We start from the raw sequence: 21110 nt of genomic DNA on the forward strand, positions 1-21110 counted from the left end.
CAATAAGATCTTATACAGGACTGAGAAAATATAGTGTCTAAAAGAAAGTATGTGTGTACAAAGAGAGGATCATACAGATAAAAATACACACATTTCATCAAAAAATATCAAGGTAACCATGGTATTAACATAGATACAGGGTGGTAAAACAAATAACTTCATACTTTTGTTAACTATGCCATCATGGGTGATTAAGAAACATTTTTATCAATATACAACTGAACAAGATGTGAAAGATGTCACCTATTCTCATTTTATGATTTAGTTTACAAAAAAAGAATCAATACTGGATGTTCCAAAGAGTGTTAATACATAAACTGTGTAAATGGAAGAGTACAGAGAATAGCAAAGTTATCTGCCTAAAGTCCATTAACATCTCACAGACGTTTTGTCAAATGATGAGTTGGATATTGTACACCCATCTAGTGAGCACATCGCTCCTCAGTTTAACATTTGTAATTTTTATTTGTTAAGACTGGATTGATAAATTGAAAAAATTTGTCAGAGAAGAAAGAGCTATAGTTCATGTTGATCTTTGTTCATCATTCCATTCAACAACAACATAAAAAATTATAAAGAGGGATATTTTGAGCATTTCAAGTTCAGATGCATTATACTTACAAGTGTTTCTCCCCTTTTCTCTGTGTTGATACTTATACTACCAATCATTTCTGGTTGATGTTAATAACTATTTATGTTACCAGCCTATATTTGAAACTGTACACTGAATATCATTGAACATAAAGTTATTGTTTTACCACAATGTATAAAACATATATAAGCATTTCTCAATAAATGCATTCAATCTTTATGAACCAAAGAAAGAGATCAATAATATATATTATATATATATATATGTTACATAAAATGGTCTAAAATTTCATAATGCAGAAATATACACTCACATTAATATGTTTGATAGTATTATAAAAAATAGCACATAACTGCTTACTAATATGCCATTGTGGGAATGTAAGATAAACTGTTGTGTAAATTGACATTTGACACAAGGTATCCATACAGCATACCATTAACAACTTATGGTATAACTAGTATAATACATTTCTTGTGTAGATTCAGAAACCTTATATATAAAAAGAATTACCTGTAATCAAGAACTGTCCTTCTTCGTAAAGACAGAATATCACTTCCACTTGACATTTTCTTTTAAAATAAAAGTATTCACATGTAAGAAGCCATCCACAGAATATTTGAAAGTGACTTTGAACATAACTAGACTTTTATTAATGGCTCACACTCTGAATAAAATATGATTGTGAGGTAGAAGTTCAAAGAACACTGATAATAATAAGGCTAAAGATAAGTTTTGTAAAGAAAGACACATAGAATGTGCAATATCTACAGTTTTAAATATATGCTGTCTATTCACTTTATTAAGATTCCTACCTAATACTGGGTTGGATCACAACAACAGCTCAAACTTAACATGGCAAAGACCTTTTAAGATGCCAGGAGTAGCTTTTTGTATTGTAACACATTCATCAAGAAGTATAAGATAGTCAAAAAGACAAATGTGAAGGAACTGATCAAATGGAAACAGTTTGATGGTTACATCAATTTACATGTATGTCTTAATGTCTTCAGCTTCTGCCAATCATAAGCAGTAAAAAACTAAAGTTACCTTACTAAGAAAATGTAATTCCTTTCTTCTGATATTTTGGAAAAACCCTGATGCTAGATGAGTATCCACTGTAAAACTAAAATCATTGCTCGTATCTATGATCTTGTAGACTAATCATAATGTTAATACATTTGTACACTTAATGGATGAAAGCAATGACCTGATATATCATATCATATAATTAATGTAACTTGCACACATATGTACAAAGTGTGCATGAAAGACCTTAAAACATTGATCAGTCACAGCAACTTCTTAGCAAATTAGATATCCTTGTTGGAAAATATATATACAAGACTATTGATAATATATGTATTTCTAATGTTTTAAAAACAACAATACAGCTGTTAAAATTAGGAAGAGTTAATGTAATCAAACTGAATTTTCCTAATGTTTTTCAAACCAACAATAACAGTTCTGATTTCAATTTGAAAAATGTTACACCAGAAATGGTCAGGTGATGGTAGTAGGATTTACTAAGAATAATACTTTTAACAAAAATGTTCCATTATAAAAGTTAATTTTGAAACTTGAAATAAAAATATAACATATGCAACTTGAGGAAGAAAAGTAAAATTATCTAACATGAAATACTGATCAATTATCATTCTTTATGTACAAAATATAAAGCTTGAATAATCTGAGTGCTTTTGAAAAGTTGACCATTTTTCTTAAAGGATAAACTGAAGAAAAATGGTCCATCTTTTGAGAGCATTCAGGTCATAGGAATCTTATAATTTTATACTAGAACACCTTGTATCTATACGTTTTTAGTTCTGTACTCTATTTATAGTGATGGTTTATTAAGCACATACATACCCTACTACGCACTTGAGCACGAGCTACCACTGGAGCTGAAGCAAAAGATGATCGTCTGCCATTAAAGTGGCCATTCCCTGTCACCTGGAATATTGATTCTCTTCTGTTCATTGACTATGACAGTAAATTGTGTATTCTTAAAATACAGTACAAGCACATACAAAAAATCACAAATAAATATACTTAGAAAAATTTTACATTAAATAATAAAAAAATATATTCAAAATTATGCAATGATCTATAAAACCTGATTTGTCCTTGGTTTAAAATGGTTTTATCTTTTATTCTACTTCAACTCAGCTTCAAGATATTATCTATTAACTCCTGAAAAATCAAATGTATAACTTTAAAGAGTGCAAATTTTGCTCATATTTTGTTAAGTGTATATTATGCTCTCTTTCAATCTTTCTTACAATATTTTATTTCAATTTGGGGTGGCACATATAAGACTTTTTTAATTCCTATTCACAAGTTGCAAAAAAGTGTTTTCTCTCTTATTTTTACCCGTAGGCTTGATACCGATTTCAGTAAATTTAACTCCCCTCTTTCATATGATAAACTTTATTTATATTTTTTAGCTTTATCTACAATGCATGTTTCTTTTAATAGGCCTTTTAAAGTCACTTCATATTTTACACGACTTCAATCTTTTTTTCCAATTAATGTACCCACACCACGTAAAACAGTTACACTTCATCAATATCTTTATTTGGCACCTCGTATTCATAATTTTATTCCTTATAGTATAAGATCTTCTATTAATCGTGTTAATCAAAAGAAATACTTAAAACAATGGATCTTAAATACTGATGATAATATTCTGGGAATTTTATTTTGATTTTGTAAGTTTTGATTTTATTTTATTATGTGTTTAACCATCACAGGACGAGTTAACTCTTTGTTGATGGTTTTATATTGTTATTTGATTTTTTGTGTCTAATTTATTGCTTAATAAATTTATTATTATTATTATTATTATTAAGGAGTGCAAATTTTGCTAAAAATATTAATTTGGCTTATGCCTAGGTTTTTTTGAGTGAAACAGCAGAGATGTATTTTTAAGATGGTTTAGTCTTACCATCTGTTTGTGACTCTGCTAAAAATCTCAGCCAGTACAGAGTTTGTTACAATTTCTAAGTATAAAGTGTATGTATCTCTAACACTGTACCTCATTGCTATAGGTACAATCAGTTTTAATGATCAAAATGAATTATGTATTTTTAACTTATGTAGGATCTAAAATCCATTTAGTCCTGTCACTGACCATATTTGATTTTGATTAAAGTAGACCCATTCCTTCAACATCATTCTGCTGACACTGGTTATGACTAAAACAAATTCAGTCCCCTAACAACATGTTTGTAGCACTGATCATCCCTAATCCTGACCAAAAATAATTTTGAGAGCATTGGTCTTTCAATAACTTTACCTTTTTCTTATGTCCAACAATGAAAAATGTTTCAATTTTCATCTTCTTTAACAAAATGTCTCTTTGGCATCCATAGGCTGGTTCAACTACATAGTTATTATCCAGTTGTTCTAAAGTTGCTTCAGAAATGTGCACTCGACTAGTAAGAAACAATTACTAAACTTCAACACAATGCAGTTTCAGTCATCATAGTTTTATATCACTGTTTGTGATAAGTTCCTTACACATTTAACGGTTTATTAAACATTTATTCAAGAACTCAAATCATCATGAACATGACAAGATGAAGCTACTCTCTTTTACACATCCATGACTTATATAAAGCAAAAATTTGTACAGTCTAGTCCTATAACTATTTGTTATTTATGTGATAACAACAAGTTTTAAACAGGATGTGTTATTCCACACAAAAAAAAGTGATCAAAAGTAAAAATATGCCACTTTTCTGAAATTTATAATTATCAATACAAAACCTTGAGCTTTACCATTATTTTAAAAAATGATGTACAAAAGCATCGAAGAATTAAAACCAACAAAATTACTTACAAACTATGGGAGAGAATACCTGGGCATCATTTCTGGTAAAGATTTAGCCTAAACAGTTGCAATTTTAGTTTTTCAGCAAGATTTTGAATAATTTTTATATTTCAGAATATAACTGGTAATATCTAATTCAACTTTTCATGTGATAATAAAAACAATTCTTAGGCCTCACAGTAAAACTTTGGAAATGTATTATTATAAAACTCTAAATTTCTTATTTAATCAAACAGCCAATTTTCAAGTAAAATAACCAATAATTTGTAAAAGTAATGATGTGTTATTACTTTAAATCCAACTTTAGTAATAGAAACTTGTGAGTTAGAAAACTGATTATAATATTTTTAGAAATACCAATAAAAGAACAAGTTTTTCTTAATTATCTGTTTTAGTTGAAGAAGAAGAAATCTTGAGATATATTCTTTACACATTAAGATTTAAAAGTGGATAAAATATTTTAACTGTTGACTAATTTTTAGTTTTTTTCAGAAAAAAATATTCCTGGATGGTTATTTAAGGCCCCCCCAGTGGCACAGTGGTCTGTCTGCAGACTTACAACACTAGAATCTGAGTTTCAATAGCTGTGATGAGCAGAGCACAGATAGCCCATTGTGTAGCTTTGTGTTTAGTTATAATTATAATTATTTTAATCCATTCTATATTTTATATAGTTTTTTAAAGAACCCAAATTCATTTATACATGTACACTAGCTAACAAACTTTATAAAACACTCCTGCATTTGATAGTTTATTGTTCATTTGTTATGTAAACAACAGAGTGGCCAAGTGAACCAAATCAGCTTTCCATATGGGATTGAAGTTTTACTACATGTATTTTTAATTAAAGTACTCTACGATATCGTCCTTGAAACATGTTCATTTAAGATATCTGGATATCTATGGGCACATGGACATACAGATGCTCCATAGATAAGTTTCATGCATAATGGGCAGAATATGGCCTACCACTATACTTCAATCATGATTATCATGCAACTGAGTCACAATCCAGCATCTCAGTTTGGTTTTTCACTGCAAAACTGAGTGAAGTTGCTCTCCATAAAAATTATAATTATGTATCATGATTTTAATACTGATAAATATTACAATGAACTAGTGCCACACATTTGTGGAATAATTTATTATCCAGACCTCAAAGCCAATGATTTTTTTTCTCATGGTCACAATGGATACAACAATTTAATGCAGACTTGTTGTAAAGATGAATTTCAGCACTTTACCACATTATATCATTTCAGACAGTAACTTTCATAGTCATAACAAGTAAATCTATATCAATTCAGACAGCACACTTTCATTATCATAACAAGTGAACCGACATCAATTCAGATAATCACATAGCACTATCCGTAGTCTTAAAAAGTGAACCTATATCGTTTCAAACTGTACTTTTAAATAGTCCTAACAAGTAAACCTGTGTCAGTTCAAATAACAGATATCATGGTTCTAACCATAAGCCTTTGCCAATTCAAACAGTACTTTTGCCCAACTTGAATGATTTATACATGTTACAGTATATAGACTCCTGGTATTGTTGAATGAACTTATGAACAGTGACTGTGTGTGACCAATAATGCCCACTTCCAAAAGCTTAATTATTCCCTTTCATCCTTAAAGCTTTGTATGTCTGCAGACATATACTGATGAAAACCATGTTTCTATACCCATGGTGGGCAGAACACAGATAGCCCTTTATGTAGCTTTATGCTTAATAACAAACAACAACAACCATAAAGTTGTGAGTGACTTACACTTTGCCATTATCAATTTACTTATTTTAGTATTTAAACTCACTTACTTTCTTTGCAGTGCATGATAGGAGAGCCAGGTCGTATGTTTAAGGAATATTTAACATATGTTAGAGAGGAAGATATGTGTACATATGAAACATTATATAGAAAATATAAAACATTTACAGGTTTGTATATGTAAATAATTGAATCACCCTACATTTAGTAGTAATGTTAGTATCTTAAATAATGATGATAATTTAATAATGTACAAACCCAGCCTTTCCTGCCTGTTCCATATGACTAGCTATGGTGACATCTTGTGACCAGATATCAAAATGCCACTTTCTCAAACCAATCAAACCACTCAAGACATTCCCACTATGGACTCCTATTCTCATGTCAACATCAATTCTAAGTTCTTCTCTAACAGACCTGAAACAACAAATGTTGTTTAAAAAACATTTACTTCATTAACATCTTTTTCCATCAATTTTACTAATTTTTAAGTGCATGTAAATATGTGTGTGTGTCTGTGTGTGTTTAATTGTAGCAAAGCCACATCAGGCTATCTGCCAAGTCCATGTAAATATATAAGTTAGAAAACTTTATAAAAGGATTTATCAATAGATATTTATCGTGCATGAAATCTTATATCAACAAATATACAAAGACATTCCCACTATGGACTCCTATTCTCATGTCAACATCAATTTTAAGTTCTTCTCTAACAGACCTGAAACAACAAATGTTGTTTAAAAAACATTTACTTCATTAACATCTTTTTCCATCAATTTTACTAATTTTTAAGTGCATGTAAATATGTGTGTGTGTCTGTGTGTGTTTAATTGTAGCAAAGCCACATCAGGCTATCTGCCAAGTCCATGTAAATATATAAGTTAGAAAACTTTATAAAAGGATTTATCAATAGATATTTATCGTGCATGAAATCTTATATCAGCAAATATACAAAGCTAATCATGTCTTCATCTAATATTTGAATTAAAGTTAGAAACAATTTATTCTTTGACACCTTATGCTGCAATTATCAGAGTAAACCTTTAGTTGCATGGACTCACATTAAGCAAAACAACAGTATAAAAGCCTGAAATGTGAAAGAGTCAAAATATATAAAAGTTAAGGAGACTAAATTTAAATTTTTCTGTAAACAGTTTGGTACTCCTGATGTAAAAGTTATGCAATGCATTAAAACAGTATTGTATGGTTTAATATATTTGACAGATGTGTGGTATTTAAATCATACTTAAATAAAGCTAAATATTTTACTTTTCGAACTGAAATGGGAAAGTAACATTGTATGTTAAATACTACAATGTGCAAATTATGAGAAAGAAATTATATTACAGGTACAAAGAGGAAGTAAATTTTAATTAAAAAAATATAAAATAAATGTAACTTAGTGACTTTAAAAATGTAGTATTTTTTCAGGTTATGTCATACATTTGTATTGTAATGTTGTAGAGGAAACAGAAAAATGAATTAAATTAAATATAAACAACAAATCAATCAAATGATACATGAACTTATGATGAATATTTTCAGCAGGTCTTACACAACTAAAAGTATGATAGTTATCAATTTAACAGTTTTGAATTAAAAGAGAATAAGAGATATTTATCATTATCATATTAATTCCAACTGCAATTATCTTTGTTTATTCCAAAACTTACATAAGAAGTCAAACAGTTTTTAGTAAAACATTTATAAAATCTTGCTCCTATCTTTGCAAAACAATAAAAAAATACACATAAACTAGAAGAGAGTATCTAGAAAGTATTCACATTATAAAAAAAAGTTCTTAAAATTATTATTTTTCTATAATTAAAATATATTTGCAATCGGTCCTTTCCTCCTATTTCAGTACTGGTCCCTAAATGAAAAACTTTGTTGCCATACCACAAGCCTTAAATTCCCACATAGCCCACATTTAACATGGTTCAACTATGTCTTGCATGTAAATTATCATATGACAACCCTCCACCAACAGGAATACAACATACCCTCCTAATGCATGTGACTCCCTCTATTCAATTCTACCAAACTATCACTTTCAGATTAGGCAGAAAAGAAAGCACCAGTTTTTAGTGGTGAGAAAGGGAGAGGAGAAAAGTATATTTTCAGGATAGGAAAATAATAACTTCCAATACAGTATATTACCTCTCATATGTATAACTAGAATTCCACATTGAATAAGGGGAGGGACCTGTGCAAGAAACAGAAATAATTACATTTCAAAAGCATCCAAAGAATACACATGAATTGTGATCTCTGTTGGTAAAGAAACACACATGGAAGACTGTACCATTTCTGTACCAGGAATTCCCTATGTCAAGTGTGGAAATAAGTGTCACACACATGGATGGAAAGTGGAAGGATCATAACCTAAAACAGTGAAAAAATTGATTGGATTGGAATCCAAACCACAGTATATTGGAATTTTAATCCTATAAAAGAAAAACAGTCAAAAGACCATCTACAAACAGAAATATGAGAAAAGCTAAAATACATACACTCTAAGGTGTAGAGTAATTAGGATGCAATGAACTGTACAATGTTGATCAACTCCAGTTCAAAATTAAGTTGTATCTGGAATATAACCCTCAACCAGTCATAGAGGAAGGTTCATACTGTCTGCACTTAAAGTTAAGTAGAATTTAAGCATACACTGAGAAAATTAATCTACAAAACAAGCATATGTGCACAAATCCACAACCAACTACATATTCAGGAACCTGATATCTGAATGAGGGATGTGACAATGTGTAGGTCGCATCAAACTCAAATTCAATCACACTTGCACCCTACACTGCAACATCGGCCTCAGGCAGTGAAAATACCCTGAGGTGGAGTGTGTGTTGGAAAACTTGTTGCCTGATCATCATTATCCACACAAAAGCCTGAGCATAATGCCATGCTCTGGATCCCACCATGAAGAAGTTGGACACAATATCAACCACTGGGACTTGCTGCATGGAGGTGGAGATCCTGAGCAAACTGAGTGAGGAAAAGGAAGCACAACCAATACATGTGAGGATTTATACTGATTGGTCTAGATTTAAACCAATACCACTCACAAGGAGCACTGATATCCCAGTAATAGTAGGATGGGAGATCCCAAACGAAGGACAGAACTAAAAATGGTGGATCTACTCTAAAGCAACATCATTCTTAGGATAGGACTGCACATAGGCTAGAGCACAATAGTAACCTTTGGATATCATTGTAAGAAAGTGGACTGCATCTATAAAACATAAGTAACCTCATCTTATGGATAGAACCACACGGAAGATATATGCAAAATCAATCTCCAGGACCACTACAGAGAGATGAAGTATATTTATTTGTAGATATGTGCAACACCATCCAACAGAAAAGACTACACAGAAGTTGGAGCACAATTATATCCTACAGGTCCCAGAGCAGAGAAGTGGATAAATTTTGAAAATATAACCACATTCTCTGGATACAAATGCACATAAGTTGGGCACACCATCAACCTAGGACTCATTGCATGGATCTGGAGAGCATAACTGGAGAACTGCACACCATCTGTACTAGCAGAACACCACTGCCCTACTCTCTACTAACTTAAAGAATCTGCATTCAGGAGAATTCTTCCATGGTTCACCACCTCAATGGCTTGGAACTGGAATGTAGTGAAGACTCCCATACTCCACTAGAAAAATAAGGAGGATAAAACACAGTGGAGAGTCCAAAGGAATGTCAACACCTGAATTAGTGCAAGAGGTGACCATGAAAACACTATTTTGAAAAGTAGACCACCTCTTATTTATTTAATTAAAGGGACAGCAGGAATGAGCAGTTATCCCCTTCTGCTTTACCTGTGTAAATCCATAGGTTAGTATGATCCAACATGAGCATATTAATGTAACAACTATATCACCAAGAAAAATATACTAGTGATCTTGTGGAACACCCCATTTCAAAAGTTTGTGTTATTGGCCATGGCTATATATCTTGGCTGTACAGTGAGGACTTGATAAGAAACTTACTTGGACAGATAATTCTTGTCATTGAGTGGGATCAAATCTTAAATGAAAAGATAACTTAGCTAGCCATTGCCACACTGAAATTTGAAGGATAGCAACAGTCAGAATGCAGCACACCAATGAGGAAGAAATAGCTACCCAATGAAAACAGCAGAAGATGAATGTAGGAGGTGGAGATCATATGTCTGATTGAACAGTTTCCTCCAATGGAGTTGGAAGCGAGACTGTCAGGAGATGGAAGAAAAATAAGGGATTTTAATGATAGATGTCATTAAAAAAATAAAGGAAAAAATACCCTCCTCAGGAAAAAAGAAACATATCACATGAAAAAGGTGAAAATGAGAAAAATGAACACACCCGAGAAAGCATATCCAAAAAGGCAGGTTCAGAACTAGTAGATTTTGTAGGAGATGCATAAGAAGGCATTGCTTAGGTAGAAGTAGGACAAAAACTTCAAAATTCCCTCCATCATCATGAACAGATTCATACAATGCAGAGGAAACTAAACACTCTCATGAGAAAAAGGACATCTCATATAACTATCAAACTTTCCAATGAATGATGGCTGAAAAATCCTTAGTTAAAACCCATAAATGAACACATAAAAAGAGCACAAGTGTAAAATGTCTGCACTCAATCATTGTTTAATGAGAAGTGATAGTTTGATAAAATCAAATAGAGGGAGTCACATGCATCAGGAGGGCATGCTGAGTTCAATTGGTGGAGAGTTGTAATATGGTGATTTACATGAGAGATTCAGTTGAACCACATAAATCAGAGTGGGAGTACAGAGGACAGAACTGAACGAAAATAGCTATACATGTGAGATGAGGTAATGTACCATATCAGAATTTGTCTAGATTACCTATATATAAAAAATTAAACCATTAAAAATCCTTAAAATTTTAAACTAGAAATGTCCATTATAGCATAAAAATTTACCTTTGAACTTTTCAAGATTACCACAAAAACATCTACTAGAATAAATAAATTAAATATTAAACTTGCCATACTTGCTTATAAAAATAAATTATAAAAGTTTTTCAATGTAACAAAGTTGTTGTGAAATACTTTAAAGTTGTTTGATAAAGAGAGCAATAAATTACAAGCAAAACAATTAAAATAGAGCAAAGAATGTTGAAAAGCTTATAGATGGTTAAGATCTTTTAGAGCCATAAGAAATCCATAAGTATGTAACAATCAGTATAGCGAGAGTTGTTTTCCGTATTATTCATAAACAAAATCGGCTTTCACACTGACTTATCAGGTATGTATGATTCTACAATTTTTAAGTAAATTTAATAAAAGATTTTCATTATAAGTACAATTATGGTACTACTATACAACAAATAAAAAATCATAACTCTACCTGATGGTATCAATCATCTCCAGTCCCATCTGGACACAGTTCTTGGCATGATTGGGGTCCCACTGGGTGACTCCAGATACACAGTAATAACAATCACCCAGAAGTTTAATTCTCAAACAGTTATTTTTCTGAAATATTTGACAAAGACTTTTCAAAAAAATTATTTGTAATAAAACTGTCTCTCACTATTGAAAGTTTTGTTTATAAATTATATTAAATATGTTAATTAGCAAAAATGAGCTTTAAATTTAAAAATAAATAATTTAATCCAACAGGTTATAAAAAAAGTAAAATATTTTATTTTGCTTGCTAGATTTCACTTTATAATAAATTTAATTTTTGTTTGCAAATTGTGATAAATAAACGTCTTGTCTTATTCAGCTCTATGGAGGATAAAGTTAAGAAAACATCTTAACATAACATGAAATATAACAAACTTTTGTATTAAAAATCAGGCAAAATTTATCACACATCACAATTCTTATTTCAGCAAGAAAAATCAAACAGTGTATTTAATACGAAAAACAGTGAAAAGATGAATATAAAAACTGTTGTGAAATTAATACATTTATTTCCATACTCCTGTCCTTTTTGCTCACAACATATTGTACTTTAATTATAGTGATTATACTTCAGGAAAAGACAAGAAAGTATTCTACAGCCATTCTTGTGACTAAGTTTTTACCTCAGCTATCTCATCAAATCTTCCAAAGAGTAGATTCAGAGTCATAACCAGTTCGTCTGCCTTTAGCTTGTTTGTCAGTACCACAGAATTCACAATATCAGCATATAATATGCTGAAAATAATTTTATATAGTTAAATGAACACACTGCATCTTTACATGTTCAAAATGTTTCAGTAGTAGATATGTTATTATTAAGCAAAATGTGGGCACTGAAATAATAACAATAAGCACAAATATATTTTATCAAAGTAAGTTTACAATTGTTAAACAAGACAAATATAATTGAAATAGCACAAGCAATGAAAATATCAACATTAAATAATGGATTTAACAATCACCAAGTATTTTATATTTTTATTTAAAAAAAGATCAAATAAACAGTGAGAATAACAACCCCCCCATCATTCTCGAAAACTTTTAAAATTCTTGACTAGAGAACTATAGATCATGAGCTCTTTATTAAAGAAAGCTTCTCCATCTTAACAATCACCCAACACCTCTGTGTTGTCATTAATGTAATCAATTCTAGATTATCAGTTTTTATTTGATCTTTATTGTTATTTTAAAGACACAGTGTTTATACTTATATTTAACCCCTTCTCTATAATAGTTTCTCTTAAAAATATTATTTATGAGACATGTATGCTGCACATTTTATTGTACATTTCATTACATTGTTACCGTAAAATATATTTTTTCTTTCCTTTGAAATGAATTAATAAAACTCACTCAATTCTAACTTCTTTTTTGTAGCTTGTATTTTATTAATCTTATTTTTAGATATTAACGCTGATGATGTAATTTAAGAAAAATATGAAATGTCCACACGAAAGATGTCTTTTGGTATTACCGTGTTTTTAATATTTATTACAAAACTTCATTTTACCCTGATGAATCAATTAAATCAGATAATAATAATACTATTGCAATAAGTAAAATAGAAAAACATCTAATAATGAGCTAATACTAATGAAATGTGATTTATTTTAACTCATTCTTTGATATTCTTTTTTTAATTATTTCTGGAGTTTATTAATTTGTTAGTAATTAAGCTATGCCTACAAAAGGTATTGAAACCTGGTTTCTAGCAGACATACTGCTGTGCTACCTGGGGATCCTCATACATTATCAAATTTTATACAATACCTCTAGGTATTCAAATATCATTGCACTGCATCCTCATATTTATTTAAAAAATTTATTTTTATTCAATAACATTTTTTTCATATTATGTTAGCATCATTACCTCAAACCTATGGTCGGTATCTTACTTATTCCACACTGAAATAACATTTTCTTGCTCATAAAATAACATTAGCAGGTACAAGTTATTTAATAAAACTTGTATAATTGATTAAGGATTTTAGCACTTACCTAACATTATGATGTTGTTTCACATACAATTCATCAAATGGTCGGCTCAACATAGATTTGGGTTTCATTTGCAAAATAACCCCACGTATTGCATTTTTTACTTCATGTGCAATATATTTTGGAAGTATACTCTGCAGAAGAGTTTCCTGAAAATTAAAATATTAAAACTTTAAAGGCTTACAATTCTATATAAGAATATCAAATTTGAGAAGGTATAGCTTGAACACACATCTAAAAGATGGTACAATCTTTATGTCAGATATACAAAAATTACCCTATTCATAATTTGTTTTCTATAATCAATTACAAAATGCAGGTGGATTCCAAATATTGTTGTATAAATCACACAATAGTCAAAATAACAAAACAGAAAAAGAACATTAAAAACAGAAATACAAATAATACACATTATTTTGCTGGTGGTAATATTCCGAATTAATTGGGTTTATCTGTGTTTGGATTGCATATTCTTCATTTGCTTTTAATAATGAGCAACTACTGTCCTATAACTGGCTTCAGACAATGAATTTGTCATTTTGTTCAAGATATTATGGCTTCAAAAGCCTGTATTCATTCTCTAATAATTGTAAGCATGTTCATCTGTCATTGCACTCCAGATTACTACCTACATTAGTGTACAGTTGAATGTTATTTATTGCTAGTATGCAACTATATACTAGGTATAACTAAGTAGTAAACTTAACTTTCTTTCAGCATTTATCATCTTTATTACATTTTAATATACTTGCATTTCATTGTTTTGTAGTTGTTGACAATTTCCGTCTATTTGCACATCCTGTATTTATTATTACTGCTACATATACTACCCTGCCAAAACTAATACATCTATCTACATATATACAGCACAAAAAATTCTGCATTTCTCTCTGTTTACCTAGCTACTCCAAGTTGCTCAGTCAATCTCAACCAACTTGTGGAATGATACTTTGGAATAATAGGCATATAATGGGGGTTTACAACACCCTACATCCTCTATTATTGCAATTATTGTGCATTTATTATTTTTGACTTACATTAACATTAACTACATTTATAAATGACACCACATTCTTACACCAAACAAAACAAAAAACAAATATTCTATAACACTACATACACAGTGTAGGAGAAGCTAGAGCACACAAACATCTTATATATATCTCTGAGAGTGCTCTATGACTCTTTATAGAGGAAAATAATGGAAAAAAATGACTACTACTACTACTGCTATATATTACATAAGCTTGGATAAAATTTCTACTTCAACACCCACAATAAGGCTGATATGAAGAGCAATTCCTTGAATTATGTCCACTCCCCAGTTTGACCCCTGAACGTTCAACTTCAGCCTATAATACGCTTTCATAGCTAATGATTACCAGTCAGTTAATGATGTGAAACACTGTGAAAATACATTAAGATATGGGTGTTGAAAACAGGCAACAGAAAGCATTTCTACCATGACTAATTTTGTCACTACTTCTTTGTACAAAATTATCCTAATTATTGCACAGTGTATACCATGATTTAAATACATACAGAGTCAGTTCTTAAAGCTTATATAAATCATTTGGTGAAGTAATAATGAATACTGAAATAATATATTATGTTATAAATAAATTGTTTGAAAGTTAGGATTTTTGTGTTATTTATCATAGCATCCACCTCTACATATATTTAAGTTCATAACCCAGACAAAGCATGGGTATCTCAGCTTGTATGCAATAACAGTGTCTTAGTGGAGAGGAATGGCAGGAATGTATTAGAAGAGATAAGTATTGTTGGAAATACAGTTGCAATTTAGAAAAATATTAACTTTCAAATCATACTTATCTCCATTACCTCTTACAGTTAGAAGGTGGAAGGGCTTGTGAGGGCATTATCTATATAAAAAACGTCTGGAGGAAATTACTTGAGCACTCTGGAGGAAAAGCCTCTATCCATCACCCCAGTGGCTGGAAACTGGGTATGGTTTGTTTTGTTTTGAATTTCACGCAAAGCTACATAAGGGCTATCTGTGCTCGCCATCCCTAATTTAGCAGTGTAAGACTAGAGAGAAGGCAGCTAGTCATTATCACTCATCTGCCAACTCTTGGGCTATTCTTTTACCAATGAATAGTGAAATTGACCGTTACATTATTAAGCCCCTACGGCTTAAAGGGTGAGCATGTTTGGTGTGACAGGGATTCAAAGCTGCAACCCTTGGATTACGAGTCTAGTGCCTTAACCAATTGGCCATGCTGGGCTGGGTATGGTAAGAAATCCATAGCTTCAGTAGTAGAATCTGGGGGTAATGAGTGTAGGGAAATCCTGATTGAGAGTGGTCTGGAAACAGTGCAATAAGGTAAATCAAGTTCCTTAAATTCTTAAAAGAAAACCAACCTCAATTTATTCAATCTGATGATAGGTGGGATCCCCTTTAGCTCTACTTAAGATAGTTTATGAGTGGTATTCCAGCATAAAATGGTAATACCATCTGGTGAGCTCCAAGATAATCTTATGGAACACCTCATTTCTACATAGCCTGTTGCAACCAGTAGTAAGTAAAGTGCTCACCACAGAGTGGGATCCAGTGAAAAAAAGAAGTAGGGACCCTGGAAAGAAAAGATACAAAGAGAAAAAAAGTTACTCCCTCCTTATAATGTAGCAGATGTGGTCAGAATAGCCACAGGAAGTAGGCAAAATCCATTATAAAACAGACAGATTGTATAAATAATGTGAGAGAAAAGTTTTGGAAAAAGTCCACATACTAGCCCACATGATGCTCTCCACTGGACAATTCAATCAGATAGCTAAAGACATAGAAATGTGATGAATCCCATGAGAAAGTCCAGAATAAGTAATATGGATCAATTTGAAAAGTTATCTTGCCAAAGTGATTGCAGATAAATCTCTGGAAATTGAAGGATCTCAATAAATAAAGTCATTTTCTTGCACCTAAAAAGAACTTAAGAGTAAGCCAACAAGGGCTCTAACAGAAGATAAAAACAATCTAAGTTTGACTGGTCGAAAAGAGGAGAAATAACTAGCAAATGAATGAGTGAGATATTTTTATCTCCTTCCCTGCCTGCTAGAGACTTATGAAGAAAGGACCTATCAGGGTATAGTAAGGCATAAATGTAATGATAAAGAGTCCTGGGCACACACAGTGCAAACAACCCCAACTTACAACATGTGCATTAATATGCCAGCAGCAATAAAAAATACACTTTTGAAGAAAGGTAATACGTAGTATAGGTGGCTAAGGGCTCAAATGAATGTCAAGACAATGCATGTAATACCACCTTAATATCCCAGTTGGGTCGTGGAAAAGGCCACTTAGTATAAAGGATGCTAAATTACTTGAGAAAGCTGGATAGCTGTGAAGATTCAAATATTTTCTAATGTTCAGGTAAATAGTTAAGAAAGCTGTCTTACATAAAGTGAAAGTAGATAAAGCTTGACCTTTGTCTAAAAGCTAGGTCAGAACATCAGATATAGTGGGCACATTTAGGTGAAATGGGTTCAATTTCCTCATGAGACACTACTGGCAATATGTGTGTTATTTCAGTTGATGAATTGCCATTATGTGTATATGGTTAGATTGAGACAAATATAAAGAAACTTTAGAAAGAAAACTCCAATGCATTGAGAAGGGCATAACTTTCATACATGAAGGTCGAGCTTGGGAATATATGGGTGTAAAATGTCATAATGGGTATGCATCAACAGACATAACCAAAGAAGAAGTAATGGAAGTAGACACTCTTGAAGATACTGTAGAAAAGGAAATTATTGTTAAGCCAGACTATACGGAGCTACCAACAACACTAAATAGGTAGTGAACTGATTCATAGTCAGAACATTGGGTAACAAATGAATTGGAAGAAAGGCATAAAGATGCAATCCCGTCCAACCTTGACTGAGGACATCTACAACCAAAGACCAAGAATCAGATGACATGGATCAAAACATCTGCAGTTGAGAGTTCCAGTGAATGATAAATGCATCAATCATACCTGTCCTGAACTGAGAGCAATTCCACTGTAAAACCTCGTGATAAAGCATCCATTTAGTTAGGAGAACTCAGCTTGGCCAAGATAGGTGACCTGCTGTTAAATTCATTCCCACAGGATGAACATGGCAAGCTACACAGTTGATATGATGGGTGTGAACCAAGTAGAGAATATTAAAAGTTCAAACATAAAAGTCTCGAGAATGCATGCTCCTTGATGATAAATATAAGATACCACTGTAGAATTTTCAAAAAGAGTCATGACAATTTTCCTCTTCAAAAGATCAAGACCTTAGACCATTGCCCATTGGACAGTAAGAAGCTCTAAAATGCTGATGTGGAAGGTAGTTTCATCTTCCATCCATAAACCCTGTAATTCGTTATCACTGACATACACATCCCATCCCTGACGTAAGGTAACTGTGAATAGATGTACCTCATGATGAGAGGGTGGTATAGGAACACTGATGGTAGTGTTGGTCAAAAACTACCACCATTCAAGACCTAAATGTTGCTCTTGATTAAGGATACTGAATAATCTGGTGGATCGCAGTTCATGATAAATTAGTTATACAGCAAACACTTAAAGGACCTCATATGTGTTTGTCCCAAAGGAATCAGGGATTTGATTGAATGCCTATATCTCAAAAAAAGAGAAAACCATCTGTGCAGTAGAAATACACATGAGTAAGAGTCTGATTGCCCATTCCATAGTTTGGAGTCAGATGGGAGTCAGCTAAGCCTATCCTAAAAATGTGGTGAAAAAGATACCCAGATGGACAATATATAGATAAAAAAGGCAAACTTGGTGTCTTCTTAAAGGATAATGAGGATATGTTGTTCCACCGCCTGACGAAATTGTATCAGAAGTAACAAGTCATCCATATAATTGCATGTACGAAAGCCTAAAGCACAAAGGTGACAAGAAAAAGCTTATGCAACTTTGAAGAAGGAATATGGTGCAGATATTAAGCTGAAGGGCAAAGCTCTTCACTACAAAATCTGACCCTTTTGCACAAACTGTAGACAGTGGCAAGTTCATTTTGCTATGAGAATGTGAAGATATGTATCAGAAATGTCTTACTTGGTCATCCACAGATGTGGTGTAAAATGCCAGTGCAGGTTGAGAAAGGACTTCATTGTGAACCTGAGAGGATCTAAGAATTGGTTGAGACTAGAAAAGTTGATGATCAGCCACCAATCTTCCATTTTCTTGGGAACAACAAACAAATGGGAATAAAATCACAGAAAATTGGATCAACTCTCTCTACCACCTACTTCACCAATAACTCTCATAACCTTGGAACAAAGATCTATAACCTACGAATCTGTTGAGGATAAAAATACCACTGATTTGGAAGGCAATACAGGTAAAGAAGTGAAAGGAATAAAAAATCCCATCAAAGGAACCAGAAGTACCAATGGATTTGTGGTGAAGGAATTCCAGGTGTCCAGAAAATGTTGTAACCTCACTCCCACAGACTCCATCTGCACAGAGTAGTCAACAATGCCATTGTTAACAGCCTGCCTTAACATATGGAAGTAATATATTTTTAATACCAACAGATCATGGAGCAGAAACAAGAAATTGGAACAAGCAATGAGCAGTCATGCCATGACGTAATTTCAGAAATAAAAAAATATTTGGAGGCCAATGACGACAAGGAAAAATGTAAATATGCAACATTATGATTTCAACTCATCTTGGATGTCTGTGAAAAAGAAAAGGTGCCTCATGTAACTCACAGAGGACTATAACAGGTATATGAACTCCCTCCAACAAGGAATCTCTACCTAATAAATCTCAACAACATACAAGGGAGAAAACTAAAGGAAGAGCAGAAACTAATAATCCTATTCAAATAGAAGTCAGTAAAGGACCCAATAAGTCCACAAATTGATGCAAGGCTTCTTGATAGGCTTCTCACAAAATTTTGTGATAAATATCTCCAAACAGTAGTGAGGACTAAATAAATCCTAGAAAGATGTAATATATTCAAAGTGATCACAGGGTCCAGTCTAGATCCCCACATATCTAAAAGAGGATAAAGTCTTTGGGAATCTAAACATAGGTCTTTCTGGTCATGGTAAACCAAAGCATGCTGTTCAGGCAAATGTGAGAGAACAAGGCATAAGTATCCAAACACATAATTGAGTAGTAAGTCTCCCAGCATGAATAAGAAATATCTACTGAAGGAGGAAAACTAAATACTCACCCTCAGACCTTTTGCTATAAAATAGCTTAAAAATCAACTGTAGGAAGCCCCTAAACCTCACAAATCCAATTGATTAACTGAAAAAATGGTACAGGAAGTGACTGATCCAAATTGGCCTTGTAAGACACTGACATAGTAAATGAAGGTGCAGGAAAATGATAGTACAAATTCTCTACAGACTTTCCTGGATCATCAACAAAATGAAGTCTCAGAATCCTCTGAAGAGATGCCCCCAGATCGAATATAAGTCTCCAGATCATGGGCAGCCTCAATCAAGAGTAGCCCTCCCCAATGTTTGAGAGATGCTGGATAACAGAAATGAAATAGAGGAAAGCTCATTAACACCAGTACTGAAAAAATGGCATGTTAATTCTTGCCTGACAAAGGCATGTTGCAATTTTTAAAAACAATTATTAAATATAACCTATACAGATAGCCACTAGGAGAAGCATAAATTGCAACTAACAACATTAACTATTGTATCAATTCTCTAGAGAAACCCCTGCTCAAATGATTTGTCAAGAAAGAGTGATAAAATTATCTGAATAAGGTGCTTTATATACAATACCAAGATAGAGGGTGCATTAATGTAAGTGGAGAGTATTACAAAATAAATATTGCCAAGAACAACCAAGTAGGATATAACAGACTGGAGCAAGTGAAGAAAAATCATACCAATGCTTATATGGGCAAAATTGAAACACTAGTGGTCAAGTAATGGCTAGAGGTCGCAGAGAGAAGTAGATTTTGAATCAAGATGTTGATACTGTTAGTTTGGCATCCAGTCTGAATCATACAGGTATGTGTTTTGTGGCATAAAACATTTTCCTGCTGAAATAAACCATGGCACTACTACCCAAAACAATCTACACTGGTTCTTGAAATATGTTCATGCAAGATCTGCTGAAACCCCCAGGCAATTAGATATGCAAAATTGTTGTGGCCAATATTTGACCCTGGATTTTCTTGATAGAAAGTCTGACACATTATCTACTTGACTGGAAATACTGACCACTACCAATGCATACCAAAATAGCCATTTTCAAGAATTACCTGAATAAGTTAGTAAATTAGCAACCTAAACACATGATTAAAAAAAAAAAGAAATTAGAAGCTGGTATCTAGTTATTATAAAATTTGAAAAATAAAAAAATAAAAACTTTATATATATGAAAAAAATAAATGATTAATTCACAATAGGAAATCAGTGAGCATATACAGGCTACTTCAACACAACAATGATGCTGAAATTTCACACA

General features: G+C 32.2%; 1 protein-coding gene across 5 annotated transcripts in view; it reads right to left on the reverse strand.

Annotated features, from left to right (window-relative positions):
• Window positions 1–21110, reverse strand: part of LOC143248447 (adenylate cyclase type 2-like) — a 115053-nt gene that overhangs the window by 51312 nt on the left and 42631 nt on the right. For 4 of the 5 annotated variants that reach the window (XM_076496830.1, XM_076496838.1, XM_076496812.1 and 1 more), the window contains 7 exons: window positions 13642–13787; window positions 12267–12378; window positions 11582–11709; window positions 6458–6616; window positions 3891–4029; window positions 2462–2575; window positions 1106–1164 (listed from right to left, as the gene is read on the reverse strand). In XM_076496830.1, coding sequence (XP_076352945.1) covers window positions 1106–1164; window positions 2462–2575; window positions 3891–4029; window positions 6458–6616; window positions 11582–11709; window positions 12267–12378; window positions 13642–13787 — 857 coding nt within the window. The remainder of the gene's footprint in view (window positions 1–1105; window positions 1165–2461; window positions 2576–3890; window positions 4030–6457; window positions 6617–11581; window positions 11710–12266; window positions 12379–13641; window positions 13788–21110) is intronic. The other variant, XM_076496822.1, reaches the window with a different exon arrangement.

This window comes from Tachypleus tridentatus, chromosome 1 (assembly GCF_004210375.1).
Source record: "Tachypleus tridentatus isolate NWPU-2018 chromosome 1, ASM421037v1, whole genome shotgun sequence".
Taxonomy (NCBI): domain Eukaryota; kingdom Metazoa; phylum Arthropoda; class Merostomata; order Xiphosura; family Limulidae; genus Tachypleus; species Tachypleus tridentatus.